Genomic DNA, 25,122 nt, shown 5'->3' on the forward strand with positions numbered 1-25,122 from the left:
TCCAGGTTCTTGAGGGTTGTTCCCATGGGCAGACAGACCACCAGAAAAACTTTGAAATAATTTTAAATGCTTAGGCAGGACTCAATGATAGAAAACAAGGATGTCTTTGGCTGTGGATTTGGGAGAGCGTGCACGGAACGGGCTGGGCTTGAGCATTTGTCTCCCGACCCGGACGGCAGGCAGGAGGCAGGCAGAGCTTGCCCGGCTTGGTTCCTTCCCACACCTGAAGCCAAAGAGCAGAGACTCCCGTTTTTAACCCACTCTGCACTGTACCCACTTGGCAAACATTCAGTAGTAAGACTCTGGGGTCTCTGCTTAGATGCCACGGTTCGGTTCCTCTCCAGGTTAAACTCCTGCCTTGTGTCTCACACGTGGTCGAACTGATTTCCAGTCTGGCCCTGACATGACCCCTAAGTTGGAATAGTATGACCTTATCAGTGTGATTTGAGAAATCGTATTTTTTTTCTGATAATAATAGTAATGTTCTGTGTAGAGAACCTGAAAACTATAGAAAAGAAAACATAGAAAACAAAAAGGAGCAATATCTGAACATCGTAGTAGGAAGAGTTCCAGGAGTCAGGGGCTAGGCGGGAGTGTGCTACGTAAATGCCAAGTGTGACAGCACGGCACACGGAGCATAATTGTGACAATGACCGCAACAGCTACGTCGGTCTCCCAGGCTGTAAGAGCCACCTTACCAAAGTAGTTCTGCTGTTGCCGCCCAGAGCTGGCTGGAGCAGTTTGGTCAGAACAGAATCTCTGTAGGGAACGTGCAGCACTCTCCTCCCCGTGGCCGCATCAGCCAGAGCGCTGAATGAGAAAGAAAACACGAAACAACCGGTTAAAAAAATATATGTCAAGAAGAAATCTGCCTCCCTGGGAATAAGTCAGAAGCACCCGTCCTATCCCCCCTTGGACCCCCTAAGCCTGAGACATGACTCCAAGTAAAACCTGCTAGTCGAGACGCCCTCTGTACGAGGAGGCCGCAGCTGACCACCTGGGCCGCTGCTCCCTGAGCTCAACCCTGACAGAGGGACCATGACAGACAGAGGGAAGCCCAGAGCTGAGGAACACACGCTAAACCTTGTGAGGAAAACCGGAAGAGCCTGAAGACTATTCTAAATCTGTGTATAAGGAAGAGTTTCAGTCTGTGGAAGAGGGCGGCCAGCTGGCGGGGTGAAGGCCAGAATGGGGAGCGGGTTTCAGTTCTCAAGGCTTTTCTCTCATACCGCCTTCAGAAGAGCCCACGAAGTTAGGACAAGGCACCAGAGAAAGTGTGAATGAGCAAATGTGCCAATCTCCACCCCACTCCTGGGGACGGCAGACATAGCAGTGTTGTCACTGAGGAGCGGGGAGGAGGAGGGAGGCAATCCCATCGATGGGAAGTTATAATCACAGTGACAAGGAATTTATGGAGTGAATCTAGCAGACTTGGAAAAGAAACAAAATGATCTTCTAGAAGGAAAGAAATACAGTCATTAAAATGAAAGATACAACGGGCAGGTGTAACAGCAAGTTAGACACTACTATAACTGGAATTGGTGAACTAGATAGCTCAAAAGAGATGAGCCAGATTGGGATGGGAAACAAGCGAGGAAGGTTAAAAATCATGGAGCACAGTGTGAGAAGATTTAAATGGTCTAGTTGAAGTTCCAGAAGAGAAGAGAGAAAATAAATGGGCACAGACAGTATGCAAGAAGTAATGGCTGAGAACTTTCCAGTCCTGATGAAAATCACTAATCTACGGAGCTATAGCAGCCAGGGAATTCCAAGCAGAATAAATAAATTCACACTCCAATGCAACATAATGAAATTGGAGAACATCGAAACAGAAGAGCTTAAAAGCAGCTAGGGGGAAAGATAGATAGTCTTCAAGGAAATAGCAATTAGACGACCAGCAGAAAACAGCAGGCTATAAACTTAATGAGCTGAAAAAAAAATCCTGCACACCTGGAATTATATACCCAGCAAAATTACCTTTCAAGCCTGGGGTGAAATAAAGACATTTCAACCAAACAAAAACAGAATTTGCCATCAGCAGGTGATCACTGAAGGAAATTCTACAGAATATCCTTCCACCAGGAGGAAAACGATCTTAGCAGCTTTGAGGTTTAAGAAGGAGTGAATAACTTAAAAAATGAACACTGTGTAAAATAGAAATAATAATGTCTTTTGGGGTTAAAGAAGAATAGAATTAAAATACATATGAGCAATCACAAATGTAGGATGGAGATCTTTGTATTATTCAGGAAGAGGATAAAGCATTTATTAATGTTTAGGCTTTGACCAGTTGAACAGATTAAAAAGTCAAATAAAATATATTGACTTTTGGTCTATGATAGAAGTAGCACAGAAAATCCACTGGGGAGAGGAGGGACTATTCAACAAGTGTAACTGGAAAAATTGGTAATCTGTAAGGAAAAAATAATGAAAAAGATGTCTACCTTACGTTACGCACAGAAGTCAACTCCAGATGGATAGGAGATTAAGTGAAATGTAGGGAGATAGCTTTTGGACTCTACTTTTCTTAAACAAGACACAAGAAATGCAAAACAAAAACCATCACCATGATTTCTGCTCATCAATAGACACCTTAAAGTGAAAAGACAAGCTAGCTGCTGGGAAAAGATATTTATTATATACCTGAGAAAAGAGTAATACAAAATATGTAAAGAACACCTAAAAATCAATAAAAAGACAGTCACTGAATAGACTAACAGGCAAGACAGAACAGGTATTTTGAGAGGAGACATATTGCCAGTAAACGTATCGAATGATGCTCGAACTTGCTAATAACCAGGAACGTCAAGGCCATGGTAAGACCATTTAATTAGTAAATATCAAGAAATGTGACAATACTAAGCCTTAGAAAAGATGTGGATCAATGAGATATTTTATACATTGCGGCTGGAAGTATAAATTGGTCCAAACACTTGGAAAATAATTTGTCCCCACTGTCAAAAGTTAGGTATTGCAAAAAAAAAAAAAAAAAAAAAAAAAAAAGTTATCGCACACACCTTACAAATAATCCAACAATTTCAGTCCTTTGTCTCTACTCAAGAGAAACTTTAGTATATTGATACCCAGTGATTTGTACGAGAATGTTCATAATAGCGCTATTTGTAATAGCAAATAACCCAAACCTGGAAACAATCAAAATGCCAACTGACGGGAGAACAAATGAAGAAATTGCGGCATGTTCCCACAAGGGAGCCCTACATCACAATGAAAAAGAAGAAACAACTTCTACTTCAACAGGCAGTCTCATAGACACAATGTTTAGTGACAGAACAAAAGGCAATTTAACCAAAGCCACACATAACATGGATACGTATTGTTAATAACGTTCTGAGGTGTATCCTTGAGGGGAATGAAAAATTGTTTTCCCCAAAGCATATGTACAAGAATGTTCATAGCAATGTTCTTCATAATTGTCAAAACCTGGGTACAAATGAAATGTCCATCAATAGGAGAATGGATAAATGAACTGTGGTATATTTTCTACAATGGAATCCAACATAGCAATGAAAAAGGGCTAATACACTGCATGAGAAACATGGCTAAGTCTCATAGACACAGTCCTTAGTGAATAAAGCAGATGCAAAAGACAGTGACCTCTTATAAATGGTCACATTTAGATGAAAATCAATATGGTTAGGCAAAACCAATTTTTAGTGGCCAAGGTCAGTTTCTTTTGGTGGGAGTAAAAGCTGGGAGGAGGGTACGAGGGAGCTTTCTGGGTTTGGGAAATGTTCTATATCTTGGGCTGGGTGGTAATTACATAGATATATACATTAAAAAATTCACTGAGCTGAACAGTTAAGATTTGTGTACTTCACATAATTTATACTTTGATCACTTAGAAAAAGATCCAAAAGACAGTATGATATTTTACCCTTTTTGTACATTTCAAAAATGAGTGCCACTACCTAATAATATTCACAAGTGATAAGAAAGGGTGAAAGAAGAAAGGGACAGAGAGGGGATTAGCAAAATTCAAGATGGCGGCTACCTCCAAGGGGAGCATAGCAGAGAAATACCAACTATTTCTTGGGCAGGGTGGTGACTTTACTGGTGTTTTTAGTTTTATTAAAAGGCAATAAGTTTAAAATAAAATATATAGGAGGACCAGGTATAAGCCAATGACAACAGTGGGTCATGAACCGAGGGCTATGATTAATCTGAATTTTTTTTTATTTCTGAGGTCATTTTTATGGCAGAAGTAAATACCCGTGCACCAATTATTTACCTGATAACATTTCCTAAATTGGTTAAACTTAAGTTAACTCGTGATCCTTCCTTCAGTCTGTCTCCTTCAGATCCTGAAGATTTCTGCCTTTCACTTCCTGCTAAATCCACCAAATTAATACTGGATTGCTTGGTGAGGTCTCTGTCTAGGAAAACCTGTAGGAACACGCCACAAGTCATGCTATTACAACGGTAGCAGGCTACATATGAAGTCAATCTAGTTCATACTTTTAAAACATTTTTTCTAGTTGTACTTCACAGTCAAAAATATATAATGAAATTCATAAATTAAAAGGCTACCTTTGGGGCACCTGGGGGGCTCAGTCAGTTAAGTGCCCAACTCTTGGTCTCAGCTCAGATCATGATCTCAGGATTGTGAGATCAAGCTCCATGTCAGATTACCCACTGGTCAAAGAACCTGCCTAAGATTCTCTACCTCTGCCCCTCTACCCTCTGTTCACTCTCTCTCTCTCTCTCAAAAAAAAAAAAAAGCCATCTTTATAATGATATTTCACAATAATACATCATCAGGCCCAAATGTCTCAGTTGCTCCTTCCCAGTTTTGCAAAGCTATTTTCAGTGGTATATTAGATACCAATTGCTGCTCTTGTATTTCTGTGATCAAACGTTTTAAATAGAAAATACAGGGAAATCTGCAAAATAAGGGACTGTTCAGGAGTGTGTGGTCACGCAGGAAGGGGAAAAGAACATGGACTTTAGAATGCGACAGATCCCCTTGCTGGTTACATGACTGTGAGAACTAGCTTTCACACTTGCACCTGTCTTAGTTGGAAAACGGGGATCATAGCATATTATTGGGGTGTTAGGAGGGTAACGGATAAGAGAAGCGATGTTTCTAACCATGCCCGGCATACAGTAACAGGTGTTAACATCATTACCGACACCAGTAGCAGAGCGTAATCAAGTTAAAAAAGGGCAAACCATATACAAAGTTTGTGAATGTTACTAATGTAAAATCATTTAAATAGTACTTAAAGATTATAAAGTTCTTATTTTTTAGTATGTACATGCTCTCAAACTGCCCGCTGAGCATGGAGCCCCACATGGAGCTCGATCTCACGATCCTGAGATCACGACCTGAGCCGAAACCAGGAGTCAGACACTTAACCAACTGGGACCCTGGGCCCCCCCCCTTTTTTTTTTTTTTTACTTTTAATAGAAGTACAGTTGACATGCAACATTACCATAGTTTCAGGTGTACAACATAGTGATTTGACAATTACATATGTTACAAAATGCTCACCGTAATGAGTGGAGTTGCCATCTGTCACCATACAACGTCATTACAATATTACTGACTGTACTCTCTATGCTGTACTTTTCATTCCTGTGACTGACTTGTCTTCTAGCTGGAAGTGTCTACCTCTTAATCCCCTTCACCTATTCCACCCGTCCTTCCAAACCCTCCCCACGGGCAACCACCAGCTCTATTTACGAGCCTGTTTCTATTTGTGTCTATTTGTTCTTTTGTCTTGTGTTTTAAGATTTCACATACAAGTGAAGTCATGCGGTATTTTTCTTTCTCTGTCGGACTTACTTCACTCAGCATAATACCCTCTAGGTCCATCCATGTTGTCCTGAAAGAGAAGATTTCATTCTTTTTTAAAGCTAAGCAATATCCCATTGAGTATATGTACCACATGGTATCAATGGACACTTAAGTTGTTTCCGTATCTTGGCTGTGGTCAGTGATGCTGCCGTCGATACTGAGATGCCTGTATCTTTTTGACATAGTGTTGTCGTTTTCTTTGGATAAGTACTCAGCAGTGGAATTACTGAATCGTCATGCTATTTCTATTTTTAATTTTTTGAAGAGCCTCCACACCGCTTTCCACAGTGGCTGCAACCAGTTTGCATTCCCACCAACGGCGGACAAGGGCTCCCCTTCCTCCACACCCTCGCCAACACGTGTCGTTGCTTGTGTTCTTTATTCTAGCCACTCTGACAGGTGGGAGGTGGCATCTCATGTGGTTTTGATTTGCGTTTCCATGGTGATGAGTGATGTCGAGCATCTTCTCATGTGTCTGTATGTCTTCTTTGGAACAATGTCTATTCAGACCCTCTGTCCAATTTTTAAATCGGACTGGTTTTTGTTTTGATTTTGATGTTGATTTGTATAAATTCTTTATGTATTTTGGATACTAACCCCTCCTTGGATATGCCGTTTGCAAACATCTTCTCCCATTCTGTAGGTTGCCTTTCCATTTTGTTGAGGGGTTTCTTTGCTGTACAAAAACTTTTTATTTTGCTGTAGTCCCAATTGTTTATTTTTGCTTTTGTTTCCCTTGTCTGCAGAGATAGATCCAGAAAAATATTGCTAAGACTGTTGTCTGAGCGTTTACTGCCCATGTTTCCTTTTTTCCTTATATAGATTCAGTTATCACTCTAAGGTCTTTAATTCATTTTGAATTTATTGCTGTGTATGGTGTTAGAAAGTGGTCCAGTTTTGTTGTTTTGCACATAGCTGGCCAGTTTTCCTGACACCATTTATTGAAGAGACTGTCTTTTCTCCCATTGTATATTCTTGCCTCTTTTGTCATGGACTAATTGACCATAAGACTGTGGGTTTATTTCTGGGCTCTCTATTCTGTTCCATTGATCTATGGGTCTGTTTTTGTGACAGTACCATTCTCCTTATTATAGCTTTGTAGTATAGTTTGAAATTTGGGATTGCAATTCTTCCAGCTTTATTCCTCCTTCTCAAGATTGCTTTGGCTATTTGGAGTCTTTTGTGGTTCCATACAAATTTTAGGATTATTAGTTCTATAAAAAATAGTATTGGGGGGCGCCTGGGTGGCACAGTGGTTAAGCGTCTGCCTTCGGCTCAGGGCGTGATCCCGGCATTCTGGGTTCGAGCCCCACATCAGGCTCCTCTGCTATGAGCCTGCTTCTTCCTCTCCCACTCCCCCTGCTTGTGTTCCCTCTCTCGCTGGCTGTCTCTATTTCTGTTAAATAAATAAATAAAATCTTTTTAAAAAAATAGTATTGGTATTTTGATGGGGATTGCATTGAATCTGTAGCTCGATCTGGGTAGTGTAGACCTTTTAACAATATTTGTTCTTCCAGCCCATGAGCATGGAATGTCTTTCCATTTATTTGTGTCTTCTTCAATTTCTTTTATCAATGTCTTGTAGTTTTCAGAAGACATTTCTTTTACCTCCTTGGTTAAATTTAGTCCTCGGTATTTTATACTTTCTGATAGAATTGTAAGTGGAATTGTTTTCTTAATTTCTCTTTCTGCTAGCTCATTATCAATGTATAGAAATAGAAATCTATAGATTTTTGTGTATTAATTTTGTATCCTATAACTTTAGCGATTTCATTTATTAATTCTAATAGTTTTTTGGTAGTCTAGAGTATTCTATGTATAGTATCATCTTACCTACAAATAATGAAAATTTTACTTCTTCCTTATTTGGATGCCTTTTATTCTTTTCTATGTCTGATTGCCTTGGCTAGGACTTCCAGTACTATGTTGAATAAAAGTGGCAAGAATGGAGCCTTTAGTTTTTCACCATTGAGTATGATGCTAGCTGCTGTGGGTTTGGCATATATGGACTTTATTATGTATGTTGAGTTGTTCCCCTTAAATCCACTTTGTTGAGACTTTTCATCATGAACATATGTTAAGTTTTATCAAATGCTTTCTTCTGCATCTATTAAGATGATCATATGATTTTATCCTTCAGTTTGTTAATACGGTGCATCACATTGATTTGCAAATATTGAAACATCCTTGCATCCCTGCAGCAAATCCCACTTGATTTGTGGGGAGCAATACTTTTAATGTATTGTTGAATTTGGTTTGTTGAAGATTTTTGCTCTATGTTCATCAGGGATATTGATCTGTAACTTTTTTATTTTATTTTATTTTATTTTGCACCTCTGGATAATACTGGCCTCATTGTGTGAATTTCAAAGCTTTCTTTCCTATTTTTTTAGAATAGTTTGCAAAAGATATTAACACTTCTTTAAGTGTTTAGTAAAGGGACGACTGGGTGGCTCAGTCAGTTGGGTGTCTATCTCTTGATTTCAGCTCAGGTCATGATCTCAGGGTTGTGAGATCAAGCCCCTCGTCAGGTTCTGTGCTCAGAGGAGAGCCTGCTTGAGATTCTCTCCCTCTCTCTTTGCCCCTCCCCCAATGCATGCTCTCTTTCACACACACACACTCTCTCTCTCTCAAATAAGTGAATAAATCTTTTTAAAAAATAAACAAAATAAATGTTTGGTAGGATTCATCAGTGAAGCCATCCATTCGTGTACTTTTGTTTTTTGGGAGTTCTTTGATTACAAATTCACTTTTGTTACCAGCAGTTGGTCTGCTCAGATTTTCTATTTCTTCCTGATTTAGACTTGGAAGAGTGTATGTTTCTAGGAATTTATCCATTTCTTCTAGGTTGTCCAATTTGTTGGTGTATAATCTTTTGTAGTAGTCTCTTATAATCCTTTGTACTTCTGTGATGTCTGTTGGACTTCTCTTTCCTTTCTGATTTTATTTATGTAGGTCTTCTCTCTTTTTTTGTTGATGAGGCTGGCTAAAGGTTTATTGATTTTTTTTCTCTTCAAAGAATCAGCTCTTAATTTCATAGATATTTTCTTTTTTTTAACCTCTATTTCATTTACTTTGGCTTTGATCTTTACTATTTCTATCCTTCTACAAGGTTGACTTTTGTTCTTTTTTTTTAATTTCTTTAGGTGTAAGGTTAGGTTGTTTATTTAATATTTTTCTTGTTTCTTGAGGTAGGCTTGTGTCACTGTAAACTTCTCTCTTAGAAGTGCTTTTGTTCCAGCCCAAAGATGATTTTTTTAAGATTTTATTTATTTATTTGACAGAGAAAGAGCAGAAGCAGGGAGAGTGGGAGGGGGAGAAGCAGGCTCCTTGCTGAGCAGGGAGCCCAATGTGGGGCTTGGTCCCAGGACCCTGAGATCATGACCTGAGCCAAAGACAGATGCTTAACTGACTGAGCCACCCAGGTGCCCCCCAAAAGATTTTTTAAAAGATTTTATTTATTCATATGAGAGAGAGACAATACAAGCAGGGAAGGAGCAGAGGGAGAGGGACAAACAGACTCCCAGGTGAGTGCAGAGCCTGATGACGGGCTTGATCTCAGGACCCCAAGATCATGACCTGAGCCAAAATCAAGAGTCAGACACTTAACTGACTAAACCACCCAAGCACCGCTGCATCCCAAAGATGTTGAACCATGATGTTTCCATTTTCATTTGTCTCCATGCATTTTTTAAGGTATTTACTTGTTTATTTGAGAGGGAGAGAGAGAGAGAGAGAATGAGTGGGGAGTGGAAAGAAGGAGAGGAAGAGAGAGAATCTCAAGCAGACTCCCCACTGAGCACAGAGCCCAACACAAGGCTTGATCTCATGACCCTGAGATCATGACCTGAGCTGAAACCAGGAATGAGATGCTTAACTGACTGCGCCGCCAGGCGTCCCGATCTCCATGTATTATTTATTTCCTCTCTGACGTCTTCGTTGACCCATTGATTGGTTAGTAGCATGTCGTTTAACATCTGTTTGTGTTTTTTTCCAGTTTTATTCTTATAGTTGATTTGTAGTTTCGTACCATTGTGGTCAGAAAAGATGCTTGATATGATTTCAAACTCTTTACATTTATTAAGGTTTGTTTTGTGGCCTAACATGAAATCTATCCTGGAGAATGTTCCATGGACACTTGAGAAGAATGTGTATTCTGCTGCTTTAGGATGAAATGTTCTGAATGTAGCTGTTAAGTCCCTCTGGTTACATGTGTCATTCAAAGCCACTCTTTCCTTGTTGATTTTCTGTCTGCGTGATCTGTCCACTGGCAGGAGTGGGGTATTAAGGTCCCCTTCTATTACTGTATTACTGTCAGTTTCTCCCTTTATGTCTCTTACTACTGGCTTTATAAATTTAGGTGCTCCTCTATTGTGTGCAGAGAGATTTACAATTGTTATATCCTCTTGTTAGATTGATCCTTTTATCATTATGTAATGCCCTTCTTTGTCTCTTGTTATAGTCTTCTTTTTTTTAAGATTTTTATTTATTTGAGAGAGAGAGCGTGTGCACACATGAGCTGGTATGGGGGAGAGGAAGCAGCAGACTCCCAAATGAGCAGGCAGCTGGACGCAGGACTCAATCCCAGGACCCTGAGATCATGGCCTGAGCCGGGGGTAGATGCTTAACCGACTGAGCCACTCAGGCATCCCACAGTCTTTGTTTTAAAGTCAGTTTGTCTACCATCGTATTTTTTTTTCCTTCCATTTGCACGGAATATCTTTTTCCATCTTTTCCCTTTCAGTCTGTATGTCTCTTTATGTCTGAAGTGAATCCCTGTAGGCAGCATATACATGGGTCTTGTGTGTGTGTGTTTGTGTGTGTGTGTGTGTGTGTGTGTGTGTTTAATCCATTCAGTCACCCTATGACTTTTAATTGGAGCATTTAGTCCATTTACATTTAAGGTAATAATCGATAGGTATATACTTCTTGCTATTTTGTCAATTGTTTTCCAGATGTTTTTGTAATTCTCTGTTCTGTTCTCTTGCTCTCTTCCTTTGTGATTTGATAATTTTCTTCAGTGTTTTGCTTGGGTTCCTTTCTTTTTTATTTTTTGTGTATCTTACACGTTTTTGGTTTGTGGTCACTATGAGGTTCACATATAACATTCAATGTAAATAACGGTCTATATTAAGTTAATGATTGCTGAAGTTCAAACACATTCTCAAAGCTCTACTTTTTCCCTCCCCCTGCATGTTTTATGTGTATGGTGTCATATTTTACATTTTTAAATGTTATGTATCCCTTAACTGATTTTTGTATATATAATTTATATGTAATTAAGTTTACTACCTTTGCCTTGGAACCTTCATACTAGCTTTAGAAGTGATTGATTTATCACCTTTACTGTATGTTTGCTTTTGCCAATGGCATTTTTTTCCTTGCACAATTTTCTTCTTGTTAGAGCCTTTTCTTTTCCATTTAAAGAAGTTGCTTTAACATTTCTTATAAGGCCAGTGTAATGGTAATGATTTCCTTTAATTTTGTTTATCCTGGAAACTTTTTTTTTAAAGATTATTTATGTATTTATTAGAGAGCATGAGCAGGGGGGAGCAGCAGAGGGAGAGGGAGAAGCAGACTCCCCACTGAGCAGGGAGCCCAATGCGGGGCTCAATCCCAGGACCTCAAGATCATGACCCAAGCCAAAGGCAGATGCTTAACTGACTGAACCTCCTGGGTGCCCCTGTCCTGGAAACTCTTTATCTCTCCTTCAGTTCTGAATCATAACCTTGATGGGTAGAGAATTCATGGTTTTGGTTTTTTCCTTTCTGAACTTTGAATATATCATGGCGTTCTTTTCTGGTCTGCCAAGTTTCTGTTGAAAAATCAGCTGAGAGCTTTATGGGGTTTCCCATGTATATACCAATTTGTTTTTCTATTGCTGTCCTTTAGATTCCCCTTTTATTATTAATTTTTGACATTTTAATTATTATGTGTCTTAATGTGGAGTCCTTTGGGTTCATCTTGTTTGGGGCTCTCTGTGCTTCCTAGACCTGGATATCTATTTTTTGTTGTTGTTTTTTCCTCAAGGTTAGGGAAGTTTTCAGGTATTATTTCTTCAAATACATTTTCTGCCCCTTTCTCTCTCTCTTCTCTTTCTGGGACCCCAATAAGGCAAGTGTTAGTATGCTGGGTGTTGTCCCAGAGGTCTCACAACCTATGCTCATTTGAAAAATTCTTTCTGCCTTGTTTTTTTTTTTTTTTTTTTTTTTGGATTGCTGTTCAGCTGTGTACTTTCCACCACCCCCCCTCCATCTTGCAGATTGCTGATCAGTTGTTCTGCATCCTCCAATCTGCTGTTGATTCCTCCTAGTGTATTTTTCATTTTAGTTATTGTATTCCCCAGCTAGGATTGGTTCTTTTTGTATTTCTATCTCTTTGTTGAAGTTTTCACTGAGCTCATCCATTTTTCTCTCCAGTCTGAGGAGCACCTGTCTCAAGTTGAACTCTATCAGGCAGATTGCTTATCTCCATTTTATTTAGTTCTTTTACTGGTGTTTTGTCTCATTCTTTTGTTTGGAACATATTTTTCCGTCTCTTGGTTTTGTCTGACTCTTTGTCTCTGTGTATTAAGTAGGTTAGCTATGTCTCCTGGTCTTGACAGTAGTGGTGTTGTATAGAAGGCACCCTGTAGGGACCCAGCAGCACAATCCTGCCCCCCCCTTCCCCCCACCATCAGCAGAACCAGGCTCTTCAGGGATGTCTATTGTGTGGGCTGTGTGCACCTCCTGTGTGACTGGACATACCGGCTGTGGGTGCACTGATGGGCAGAGCTGGCCCCCAGGACAGCTTGCTGAGAGGCCCGGCTGTAGCTGCTACAGGTGTGCTGGTGCTCAAGGCTAGCTCCCCTTCTCCTTGGGGAAGGAGTCTCTTTGGAGGGGTGCCTCTGGGGTGGGGTGCTAGGGGTGTGCCCAGAGGGCAACACCAGAGCAAGACAAACAGTATTAAGAAGGTAGGTGGAGTGTATCAGAACTGGCTCCCACAAGGATTGACCAGCTAGGCTGAAGGAGGTAAAGAAAAACTGTACCCTCAGCACTCTTGTTCCTTGAGAAAGCGCCTACGGATCTCTGATCCTCTTGCACATGCCCTAAAATTAGTCAATAAATCTTCTTCATGTAAAACCCAGGCACTTTTTAAACTACTGCTTCTGTGCTGGGTCTCACAGTGCATGATGGAGTTTGCTGGCCCTTTAGGAGTGGACTCTCAGTTTCTTCTAGCCCTCCGCCTCTCCCAGAGTTGAGTTCACTCATTTTCAAAGCCTGATGTTATAAGGCTTGTCTTTCTGGAGCAGGTCCCCAGGGCAGGGTGTGCCTGATGTAAAGCTTGTTACCCTGGCTCCTCAAGAAATACCTTGGTGCCCGTGATATCCTTCTTGCTTGAGGATTGCTGAGCCTGGGGTTTGGTTTCCAGCTAGGTCTCTGCCCCTCCTACTCTTCTCAGTGTGGGTTTCTGTTTACATCTTTAGCCGTGGAAGAGCTGTTCTGCCAGTCTTCGGGTTGTTTCCAGACTGAGTGGGATTATGCACAGTTGTTGCCTCTGTGTGTCAGTGGAAGGAGGTGACTTCAGAGACCTCTCTGCCATCTTCCCAGTTATCCTTCACTGTTCTTTAAAATGCAGGTTCTTCTCTAAGCTTCCCAGCACTCCTCCAGGATAGCTGTTTGTCTCATTTTACAGAATAGGAAACTGAGACTAAGGATGAGTAAATTACTCCCTGACGTTTCAAAGCTGACAAATAAAGAATCAGATATAGTCCAGTGTTTTCCCGCTATTCCTGGTTAAAGCAGGGTAATCTTCATTTATCACCATTCTGTTACTAGGACTGCGGCTTAGAGAACAGAGGTGGTGAAATCATAGCTAACTGTCATGTTTACCCAGCCTTTGTAAATACCTATTTGTGAATCAGACTGGTGGCGATCTAGAGCTCACTCTCTGATATCTAGCAAGAAGTATGGAGGAGAAGAAAATGTGCTCGGTTTTGTCAAAAATTCTAGTTAGTGGAGAGTTACATGAATTAGCTAGTTTCAAAGACCTCATCTTGCTACTTCCAAGCATCAGAAAGGCTGTTCAGTATCTGGTGGTTCTCTAGGCTCATGGATCTGAAAGCTGGTCATCATCATCATGGGGAGCCTGGGTGGGGCAGGGATGTGGGCAGGTAGGAAAAGAGAAAGTGCCTCACTTTCTACTGTTTCTAACCCCATAGCTCCTGGTTGGAAGTAGCCACCTTAATCCATAGGTCAAATCTGAAAGGATTCCACAATACTCCCCAACTCATCATGCCACTGGGAACCCTTCCCCTGGACCATGCTTGGTGGGAAACTGGGACAGCAGCCTTCCCACGAGTCTCACCTGCTTGAACTGAATGGTAATAACCATATGAGACCGGCTGCTGCTGGCATTCATGTTCGTCGATGCTGTGGTCCGTATTTTTGTCCCTTGTTCCATCAACCTTTCAATCTGTGCGTAGTTCTCACAGGGCACTGACTTCAGGCCATCCACATAGAAGCCCAGCTGTTGATCTTCTCTGACTTTTAGTCCCCCAGGCTTCTTGGTTCTAGATAGCAAGTCTCTTATCTGTGGAAAAGATTATAAATAGTGTAAACTTCAGGAAGGCAGGGATTGGTATTTACTTCACGGTTATACCTCTGCCTAGAATATATTAAGTGCTCAATAAAAACAGATGAATGAATAAATGTTAAATTTCTGTAGACACCAAACCAGCTCATAATTTAGGTAAGTAAGAAATAGGGGAATGGCAAACAGGAGGGAAAACTGTGATAATAAGTGATGTAATCATAATTTTTTTTAAAACTCAGTTCTAGTATTTTCTAGTACCTAAGCACTCCAACGAGCCTGTGAACTCCCTTTGGGTGGGACCAAGGTTTTTTCCTAGGAGATCCTGACATAGTTCCCGAAGTAGAAGAGACACTCAGTGAATGATTTTTGACAGAACGGTGTAACCAGAGCTAGGCTAACAAATAATGTTTCATACATCGCCGGTAGGGTGCCATAGAGCTGCTTCCGCAGCAGGATAGAATACTGGAGTAGGTATGCACAGGTGTCTGGGTCTCAACAGGTGCTTCTAAGACATTTGTGCTTGAAACTCTTACCCTCGTATTGACATAAACATTCGCCTAGGAATCTTGTTAACTGTTTTTATTGGATTAGCAACGCCTTTGTGTTTAATATAAAAATACACTCTCCTAGCCCCTCTGAATTATCGCAAATTCTCTGTTACAAAGTAATGAAGTCTTATTTTACGGGGAACAGTGAGAAATGAAAATAAAAATACATAGCAGATAGTAACATTCTAAGTACCTAATGCAAGCAGAAGGCGCGATCTGCCAACGTGAGATGACGCGCCCACAAATGCCACCACCCTGAACTCTCTACATGCAAGGGACACTGATTCAGTCCAAACAGTACTCGCTACAGTCAAACCGAACAGGAGAATATGGGTGATTCTTTGGATCTTATTATTGGAGATTTGTGAGATGTCACACCTAGACCATGGCTTCGGGTGAAAGCCCATGTTGCCTCTCATCCAAGAAAAGCCACCTCTGACAAGGTCAAGTAGGTCCTCCTGGGGGATTCAGGGAGAGCCAGAGTTCCCAGAAGGGTAGTTGGTGTTATATGGTGCAGAGAGGTCTGGACTGGGAGCCTGAAGACCTGGGTTCTTGGTCCTGGTTCTGCCTCTAATGTGGGAGTGCTTCAGAAAATCTCTTACTTTCCCAGTGTTCATAATAGGAGGGGGTGAATTAAGTTCTCTCTGAGCTCTCCCCCAGCTCTGGTATTCTGCAGCTTTTCATCCTAGAGCCAAGGTAGGATTACAGATTGAAGTTGGGACAAGCCAAACTAAGACAGTGGACATAAGGTGCCAGAGATAAGGAGACATCAAAACAGAGACCACTCCTACAGCTAGGAAGCCTTTCCCCTAACGTACAAATCATTCGAAGGGGCATCTAAGGCTGAAGATGGGACTGAATAAGGCTTATCAGAAAATAGCTAAGTAGGGCGCCTGGGTGGCTCAGTCCATTAAGCTTCTGCCTTCAGCTCAGGTCATGATCCCAGGGTCCTGGGATCGAGTCCCGCATTGGGCTCCCTGCTCGGTGGGGAGATGACTTCTCCCTCTAACCCTCCCCCCAGCTTGCTCGCTCTCTCTCCTTCTCATGCTCTCTCTCTCAAATAAATAAAATCTTTAAAAAGAAGAAAGGAAAAAGCTAAGTAGATGTATCGTATTGTGCCCAGAGATCAAAACTGATGATTGTCGCAAGACCTTCCTCACTCACCTGGGCTTTCCTGAGAAGCCCCTAACTCTGTCTCTATTTGACACACCTTCAAATCCAACTTCACTCTGTTGCTAGAGAACTATTCTAGAATTCCAATCTAATTATCTGATTTCCCTGTAAAATCCTCCACAGATTCTCCGCTGCTGCCGGGACAAAGGCCCTTTACTTTTGGCAGAGCCTATCTTTAGCTTCGTGTCCTGATGCCCCCGCCATGGATCCAACTCTGGCTCCACGGGGTACTTACTGTTCCTTTAAATGCCATGCACTCTCATGTATTTTGGGACTGGTTAAAACTAATCCTGCCTAAAGTGCCCCTATCAGGGCCCCCAACCTTCCTGCTGCCTCACCAAACTCCGCCACATCTTTCGAGGTCCAGTCCAAGTCCAGCATTGACCAATGCTGCCAAACATCCCAGGTAGTCACGCACTCCCTTCTCTCTGCCCCTTGCTCTTTGCCATTCGTGGTGCACACATAATGCATCACTGTCTGGAGAGGGTCTTGTAGCTCCCACCAGACTCTTCCATAGAGGGAATTAAGTCCTAGGTTTAACTCATCTTCAGGGTCTGGTATGATGTCTGAAACATTAGAAGTACCTGATAAACTTCACTTTGATTGACTGTAGTACCTCGTGGGAAAATACCAGAAAGTCCGAGAATATGAGAAATGGAAAGATTCCTTCCTAAGAATCCAATTTTTTTTAAAGATTTTAATGTATTTGACAGAAGGAGAGAGAGAGAATGAGTGGGGAGAGCTGCAGAGGGAGAAGGAGAGGCAGGCTCCCCACTGAGCAGGGAGCCCGAATGCAGGGCTTAATCCCAGGACCCTGGGATCATGACCTGAGCCAAAGGCAGATAGATGCTTAACCAACTGAGCCACCCAGTTGCCCCAGGATGTCCAGTGCTCTTCTTTTAGAGATGAGGAAACATAATTCCAGACAGACTATCATCAAAAACAGATATCAGTAGGGAGACCACAGTGAGAGGCCCACCAGAACTTGGTAACAAAGGAAATTAAAAGGTCCTCCCAAAGTCATTGGTACGAGATAAAGGAGCCACACTGTCTTCTGAGCCTTAGCAACTTGGAGGAAACAGAAACTTAGTGACCTTAATATAAGAACCCATTTGGAACCCACAACTATATGGCCAATTAACCTTTGACAAAGTAGGAAAGAATATCCAATGGGAAAAAGACAGTCTCTTCAAATGGTGTTGGGAAAATTGGACAGCAATATGCAGAAGAATGAAACTGGACCACTTTCTTACACGATACACAAAAATAAATCCAAAATGGACTAAAGACATAAATATGAGACAGGAAACCATAAAAATCCTAGAGGAGAACAAAGGCAGTAATCTCTTTGACATAGGCCATAACAACTTCTTTCCAGATATGTCTCTAGAGGCAAGGGAAACAAAAGCAAAAAGAAATTGTTGGGATTTCATCAAATAAAAAGCTTCTGCACAGCAGAGGAAACAATCAATAAAATTAAAAGGCAACCTACTGAATGGGAGAAGATATTTAAAAGGATTCGTGTCCAAAATATGGAAAGAATTTATAAAACTCAACACCCCCCAAAAAATGAATAATTCAATTTTTAAAAGGGCAGAAGACATGAACAGACATTTCTCCAAAGAAGACACCCAGACGGCCAACAGACCCAGGAAAAGATGCTCGGCGTCACTCATCATCAAGGAACTGCAAATAAAAACCACAATGATATCATCTCACACCTGTCAGAATGGCTAAAATCAACATAAGAAACAAAAGATGTTGGCGAGGATGTGGAGAAAGGGGAACCCTCATACACTGTTGGGTAAGCCACTGTGGAAGGCAGTTTGGAGGTTCCTCAAAAAGTTAAAAAATAGAACTACCCTATGATCCAACAGTTGCACTCCCGGGTATTTACCCAAAGAATACAAAAACGCTAATACAAAGAGATACATGCACCCAATGTTTATAACAGCATTATCTACAAAAGACCAATTATGGAAACCTCAAGTGTCCATCGACTGATGAATGGGTAAAGAAGTGGTGTGTGTGTGTGTGTGTATCTCTCTCTATATATATATCTATATCTATATGTCTATCTATCTATCTATCTATCTATCTATAGAGACAATGGAACATTACTCAGCCATAAAAAAGAATGAAATCTTGCCATTCGCAATGACATGGATGGAGCTAGAAAGTATTATGCTAGGTGAATAGCCATTCAGAGAAGGACAAATGCCATATGATTTCACTCATGTGAAACTTACGAAACAAAACAGACGAACAAAGGGAAAAATACAGAGAGAGAAACCAAGAAACAGAATCTTAACTATAGAGACCACACTGATGGTCACCTGAGGGGAGGTGGGGGGGATGGGTGAAATAGGGGGTGGGGATTAAGGAGTGCACCTGCCGTGATGAGCACCGGCTGATGTAGGGAAGTGTTGAATCACGATATTGTACACGGAAACTAATATGACTCTGTATGTTAACTGATTGGAATTTAAATAAAAACTTTTAAAAAAAGAACATATTTGAATTTACTGTGAGCCTTCAGTGGTAGTAAATGACTCACGAACAAGCGTAAGAAACAAAATGGATATTTTCTTTCCTTCGTATAAAGAGAAAAACACTGACAGATTTATTCCTTTAATAATATTTATTTAGGAATGATTAAGTGCAAGGCTTTGGGTAGTGTTTGGGGTTACACAAAAACTGTTAGGATGTGGTCTCCTGTTAGAAACCTACAGTTGTAGATGTCTTTGTCAGTTCATCCATTCAGTAAACATTCGGGAGCACCCATTCTAAACCCACAAGTGTATTGAGTATTGAGAAGGTATTTCCTATAGACAGGTATTCACAAAGGCGTTCATGATCGGTTCTGGTGACACAAACATGTAAAGAAAATTTCACAGTATAATACCAATTCAAGGGGAGAGGGCAGAGAATATCTGGTATTTTCTAAGCTCTGTGTTAGAATTTAGAACAGTGCACCTCGATGTGTAGTGTCTTATTTTAAATTCTCTATAAATGAGAAAACAGAGCTCCGGGATGAAGTGATTTTTCAAAGTCACATGGCTAGTCAATGAGAGAGGTGGGGTCTGAGATCGTGCCATTTCCAACCACCCCAGGGACAGGCAGACCGTGGCGTGGGAACTAAGCTCAGTTTTTGTTAAGATCCTTGATATAAGAACATTTTCCACGTTTTTAAGTGATGGGAAAAAAATCAAAAGAAAAATATTTCATGACCTGTGAAAATTGATGAGAAGAACAAAAGCAAGAGAAACGCAGGAGGAGTGAAATTTCCTTACAACTTGCAGCCCACTGATAAATCCCTGCAGCGTGTGGCTTTCCCCCAAGGAACTCAGGGCCGCCTTGATGTCGATGTTTCATTAAAGACTAAAAGCAACCTTATCTTAACACCAGCCAGCCCTCCAACGTCCTGGAGGCCTCGCTTCTAACACGCACAAATTCCTTGGAGACTTACGCTGTCCCTAAGCCCTGCTAACTAAGACGTCCACGGTCAGTCACTCCACACAAGCCCCGGGCAGCCCCTTCTGCCCATGAGTCCTGTCCCTGTGCTTTAACAAAAGCACCTCTTCGCACCAAAAGCATCGCAAGAATTCTTTCTTGACCATTGGCTCTCGGCCCCACATCAAAAATGAGGTGAAATTCAAGTTCCAGTGTCCAAGAACTGCCCCCATGGGGACCCTGCCATGCTCCGCTGTGCTGCGGGGGCAGAGGCGAAGAGTTGTAGCAGACACCGTCTGGCCCTTTGAAAACAAAGTTTGCCACCTCTCTGCCCCACATGCCGACGGAGGTCAACTGGATGGGGTGGGGAGCTGACCCTGGAAGGGCAGAGGAGGGTAGCTGTTGGAAAAAATGACATGTCCCGGAGAGGAAGACGTTCATGTGGCGGAAGCATAGAGTATGTGGAGATAAAGGGGTAAGAAGTGGAGTGGGAGAGGTAGGCGAGGGCTGTAGTCCATGCCAGGCTACGGTGCTGTGATTTAACTGTGGGATGGGGGAGGGGGGTCTGGTGGTTATCATGATGCAGAGCCCGTCAGGTGTGCGTGCCAGAGAACAGAATCACTGTTACCTGCTCGTTGTAAATTTCCAGCATACTGAACGTAACCTGCATAGAAAAGAACATAAAGTTAATATTCTCTGGAACCTCATCTTTGGGGAAAAAAGTCAGATAGGAACAACATAAATTTCCAACAAAGGGAGAAGCTAATATTAAATATAGTGCTGCTTGGGGCGCCTGGGTGGCTCAGTTGGTTAAGCATCTGCCTTTGGCTCAGGTCATGATCTCAGGGTCCTGGGATCGAGTCCCGCATTGGGCTCTGCGCTCAGTGGGGAGTCGGCTTCTCCCTCTGCTTGTGCTCTTTCTCTCTCAAATAAATAAAATCGTTTTTTAAAATAGAGTAATGCTCTCGTTCACATGCAATAAGCGATTCTCACATAATTTTAATGATATGGTGGAAGTTCTTAATATAAATTAACATATACGCGACTCTGAATGTGTGTGTGTGTGTGTGTGTGTGTGCGCGTGCGTGTGTGTGTGTATTTCGGTCTCGATTGGCAACAGAAAAAGCTTATTCTTTATTGCTCGCCCCCAATCTGAACATACGTGGGGAAAAAGGCTGGTCTTTACCTAGTGCTTTTGGAATATTTCTGGACAAGACAACACCGTTTACATGGGAGGCTGGAGGGATCGGAATGGCTCTCGCATAGAGAAGAGGCCCTGAGATACCGACATTTGCCACAACCACCCGTGACAAGGCAGGCTTGTGGTTCCGTCTCCCGGTGGCGGGTCTTGCCTGTCCTATCTCATGTCCCCAGAACTTCCAATCAGCTTGAGTGTCGCATGTTTTAAAGCAATGGCCTAGGATTAGCTGACAAGGAAAGCCTCCAATATGAGAGATCAAACAAACAGTAGAAAAAAGGAACTCCAAGAAAGTAGGAGATAAAAGGAGTAGAAGACATCATTCTTTAAAGTCCTAGAATTCATAGCTTCTGAGAGAGAAAGAATGCTACCCATGAACAAACAGGATGCCACGGGGCGCCTGGGTGGCTCAGTCAGTTCAGCATCTGACTCTCTCTTATTTTATTTTATTATTTATTTGACAGAGAAAGAGCACAAGCAAGGGGAGCAGCAGGGACAGAGGGAGAGGCAGACTCTCCACTGAGCAGGGAGCCGGACACAGGGCTCGATCCCAGGACCTGAGATCATGACCTGAGCCAAAGGCAGACGCTTAACCGACTGAGCCACCGAGGCGCCCTAAGCCTCTGACTCTTGATCTCAGTTCAGGTCTCGATCTCAGGTTCCAACCCTGCATTGGACTCCACGGGTGTGGAGCCTACCAAAAGAAAGAAGGAAAGAAAGGATGGAAAGGAAGAAAGGAAGGAAAATGAGCACACCACAGCCTTGATAGAAGAGGGGAGTGAAGGAAACCATAGGCGAGTCAGTGAGGATCTTGTTGGGTCAGCTTCAGCAACAACCCCTCGTGTTAGCTTTCAAGACGTCTGCTTCTAGGATACTCAAAGTGCCTTTTAAAAAACATCCTTGGGTTTGCCTCCACAGAACCAGAAAAAGTCAACATTCTAATTAGTTGCAACTTGATTTTGCAATCCTGAGATTTTGGTATGGAAAATTAACACTACCCTGAAATAGAGATGCTGATCATTTGGAGCCGGGAATTTCCAAAATGAAAAAAAAATTCCTCGAAGAAAGGGATTTTTGGATAACGCATACCTGGTATTCTTCCTTTCCCTCCCGCTTCTCAATCGCTTGAAAGAGCTCCTCACACACATTTGGAATGATACCCTTGTTTGCACCAAATCCAGTCATGGAATAGCTTTTTCCGGAGCCGGTTTGGCCGTAGGCTAGGAGGGTGGCGTTATAGCCTTGCCAAGCGTTGTCCAGAATTCCTCTGCCGAGATCGTGGAAAACATCTTTCTGGAAAGAAGATCACAGACACCGCGTTCAGCACAGGCTTTTCACAATACCTCTAACATATAATAAGTATTCTGGTTTCGATGCATTGCTTAATTAGTACCATACGGCCTATTTGATAGAAAATTCCGATGCTGCCTTAGAAGCAGGGGAATGAAGCTGGAGACCAAAAAGGGAGTTGGCCATTTGGAAGACACTGAGCACCGTGGATCTTCAATTAGCTGATATCAAATAGCAACTCCGTGCATCTCACAGCCGGGCCCAAACCCAGGCTGGCTGGGTCTTTAAAATTCAGCAATTAGACAACAGTTTCAAGGTCCCAGGCGATAGAGACCAGTGAAAGCACCTTCTACTTTCTCATTGTTCTTGACTCCAAACAATAACGCCGCAAAATGCCCACACTGACTTTAGTCCACTGTGGGTGAACTTTTTTTTTTCCCCCACAAGACCCGGCGGTTCTAGAGCATTTCTACAATATGTGCACATACGTGTTCACAACTCCCCCCTTTCCACAGATGCTTGTGCCCACAACTGCTTGAAAGAGGATGTGGTCTGGCTCTTTCAGCATCTCTGGGTCATGGTCAAAGCCAGCAGTATTCTATCCGAGTACATTCTTCTCTGCTCTCTCATGTCAATAAAATAGTAATCTTCATAAGATCCCTCCATTGCAATAGGCACATATGTTTCTTGGTTTTTTTTTTAAAGATTTTATTTATTTTTTTGAAAGAGAGCACAAGCAGAGGGAGCAGCAGAGGGAGAGGGGGAAGCAGACTCCCTGCCGAGCGGGGAGCCCGACTCAGGACTCAATCCCAGGACCCTGGGATCATGACCTGAGCCGAAGGCAGATGCTTAACTGACTGAGCCGCCCAGCCTTCCCTATAATAGGTACATTTGTATCATCTATATAATTTTTACTTCGGGGAAAGATGCACATACCAACAGAGCATGATTTATATGTGGACAACAGACAGCAGCCAATCTTCTCATACTGTTCATTTCTCATAAGAAAGGAATAGAAATTATCCTACAAGAGTTAGGGGAGCTTCAGGCCTAAAATATAGAATTTGACCAGTGGTTTCTGAAAACATTGTGACCATACTTTTCCCAGAAAATGTATTCCCGTAAAGGATATCTAGTCTACCTTAGGGGCTATTAGCCAAACCTAAGGACACTTACAGAGCTTAGGGAAGCAACTACTTTTGGAGTTAGAGCTGTCTTCCTAATTTCTTCCTGCTTGCCGTCCTATGATCAACCATATAAAACATTTCCCTAAACTATGGTACCTGAAACAGTGATTCTACAGTTATCATCACAGGTGCTCAACAACAGCTGGGTGGTGGCCCTCATTTGGGGATGAGGAAAAGGTGACAAGTTTCTGTACAGCACAATTGTCGCAGTGTTTTAAAACTATCATTTTAGAAATTGGGATGTGGGGCGTCTGAGTGGCTCCGTCGGTTAAGGGTCTGGCTGTTGGTTTCCGCTCAGGTCATGATCTCATGGGTCATGGGATCCAGCCCCACATGGGCTCCGTGCACAGCAGGGAGTCTGCTTGAGATTCTCTCCCTCTGCCCCCCCCCCCCACTTGCGCATGCATGTTCTCTCTGTCTCTCTATGATAGTTAAATCTTTTAAAAAATTGAAATGTAATTGGCATGTAATATTGGTTTCAGGTGAACAATAGAATGATTTTATATTTGTATATACTGTGAAATGATCACCAGAGTTAGTCTTTTTGATAAGAGCCTTTCTAACCAGCGAGAAGGGATGTCTCATTGTGGTTTTGATTTGCATTTCCCTGGTGATGAGTGATGTTGAGTGCCTTTTAGTGTACCTGTTGGCTATTTGCATTTCTTCTTTGGAAAAACTGTCTATTCAGTTCCTCTGCCAATTTTTTAATTGGATTTTTTGGTGTGTTTTTGTTTGGGGTGGGTTTTGTTTTTGTTTTGCTCTTGACTTGTACGAGCTCTTCATCTATTTTAGATATTAACCCCTCCCAGATACATGATATGCAAATATTTTCTTCTATTTCATAGGAGAAATTTTCATTTTGTTGATGATTTCCTTTATGTACAGAAATTTTTTTGTTTAGATATAGTCTTACTTATTTACTTTTAGTTTTGGTGTCAAATCCAAAGCATCGTTGCCAAGACTGATGTGTAGAAGCTTACCTCCTACGTTTTCTTCTAGAAATTTTATGGTTTCAGCCCTTATGAAAACCCCCAAGTTTTTAATACATTTCAAGTTAATTTTTGTGAGTGGCATGAAGTAGGGGTCCAGTTTCATTCTTCTGCATGTGACTGTCCAGTTTCCCCAACACCATTTACTGAAAACTCTGTCCTTTATCCATTGTCTATTTTTGGCTCCTTTGTCATAGATTATTGACCATACACACATGGGTTTATTTCTGGGCTCTCTATCTGTCCCACTGATCTATGCAGGTTGCCTTTCCATTTTCTTGACGGTTTGCTTTGCTGTGCAAATGCTTTTTAGTTTGATGTAGTTCCAGTGGTTTGTCTTTGCCTTGGTTTCCCTTGCCTGCAGGGACAGATCCATAAAAATATTGCTAAGACTGTTGTCTAAGAGTTTACTGCCTATGTTTTCCTTTAGGATTTTTATAGATTCGATCACTTTTAGGTCTTTAACCCATTTCGACTTAATTGCTGTCCAGTTTCTCAGGGCCATTTACTGAAAAGACAGTGTACAGTCTTGCCTCCTTTGTCATAGATTGACCATATAAGCATGGATTTATTTCTGACACTCTCCTCTGTGCCTTTGATCTTTGTGTTTTTATAATTTGAGGAGAATGAACATTAACTCTTCTGTTAAATATTTGGTAGAATTCACCTGCGAGGCCATTTGGTTGTGCGCTTTTCTTTGCTGGGCGTTCTTCGATTATTAATTCAATTTTGTTACTAGTGGTCGGTCTGTTCAGATTTTTCATTTCTTTCTGATTCAGTCTAGAAGGTTGTATGTTTCTGCAGATTTATTCATTTCTTATACGTTGTCCAATTTGTTGGCTTATAATTTCTTGTAATAGTCTCTTATAACCCTTTGTATTTCTGTGATATC

At 41.7% G+C, this 25,122-nt stretch overlaps 1 protein-coding gene across 1 annotated transcript in view; it reads right to left on the minus strand.

Moving 5' to 3' along the window:
- LOC125283490 (kinesin-like protein KIF28) overlaps positions 1-25,122 on the minus strand; it is a gene marked incomplete at its 5' end in the record, with an annotated part of 59,814 nt that overhangs the window by 25,532 nt on the left and 9,160 nt on the right. The window contains 5 exons of the mRNA XM_057315752.1: positions 699-810; positions 4,250-4,404; positions 14,165-14,389; positions 20,195-20,230; positions 21,854-22,057. Of these exons, the coding sequence (XP_057171735.1) occupies positions 699-810; positions 4,250-4,404; positions 14,165-14,389; positions 20,195-20,230; positions 21,854-22,057 (732 nt within the window). The remainder of the gene's footprint in view (positions 1-698; positions 811-4,249; positions 4,405-14,164; positions 14,390-20,194; positions 20,231-21,853; positions 22,058-25,122) is intronic.

This window comes from Ursus arctos, unplaced genomic scaffold (assembly GCF_023065955.2).
Source record: "Ursus arctos isolate Adak ecotype North America unplaced genomic scaffold, UrsArc2.0 scaffold_2, whole genome shotgun sequence".
NCBI classification, from domain to species: domain Eukaryota; kingdom Metazoa; phylum Chordata; class Mammalia; order Carnivora; family Ursidae; genus Ursus; species Ursus arctos.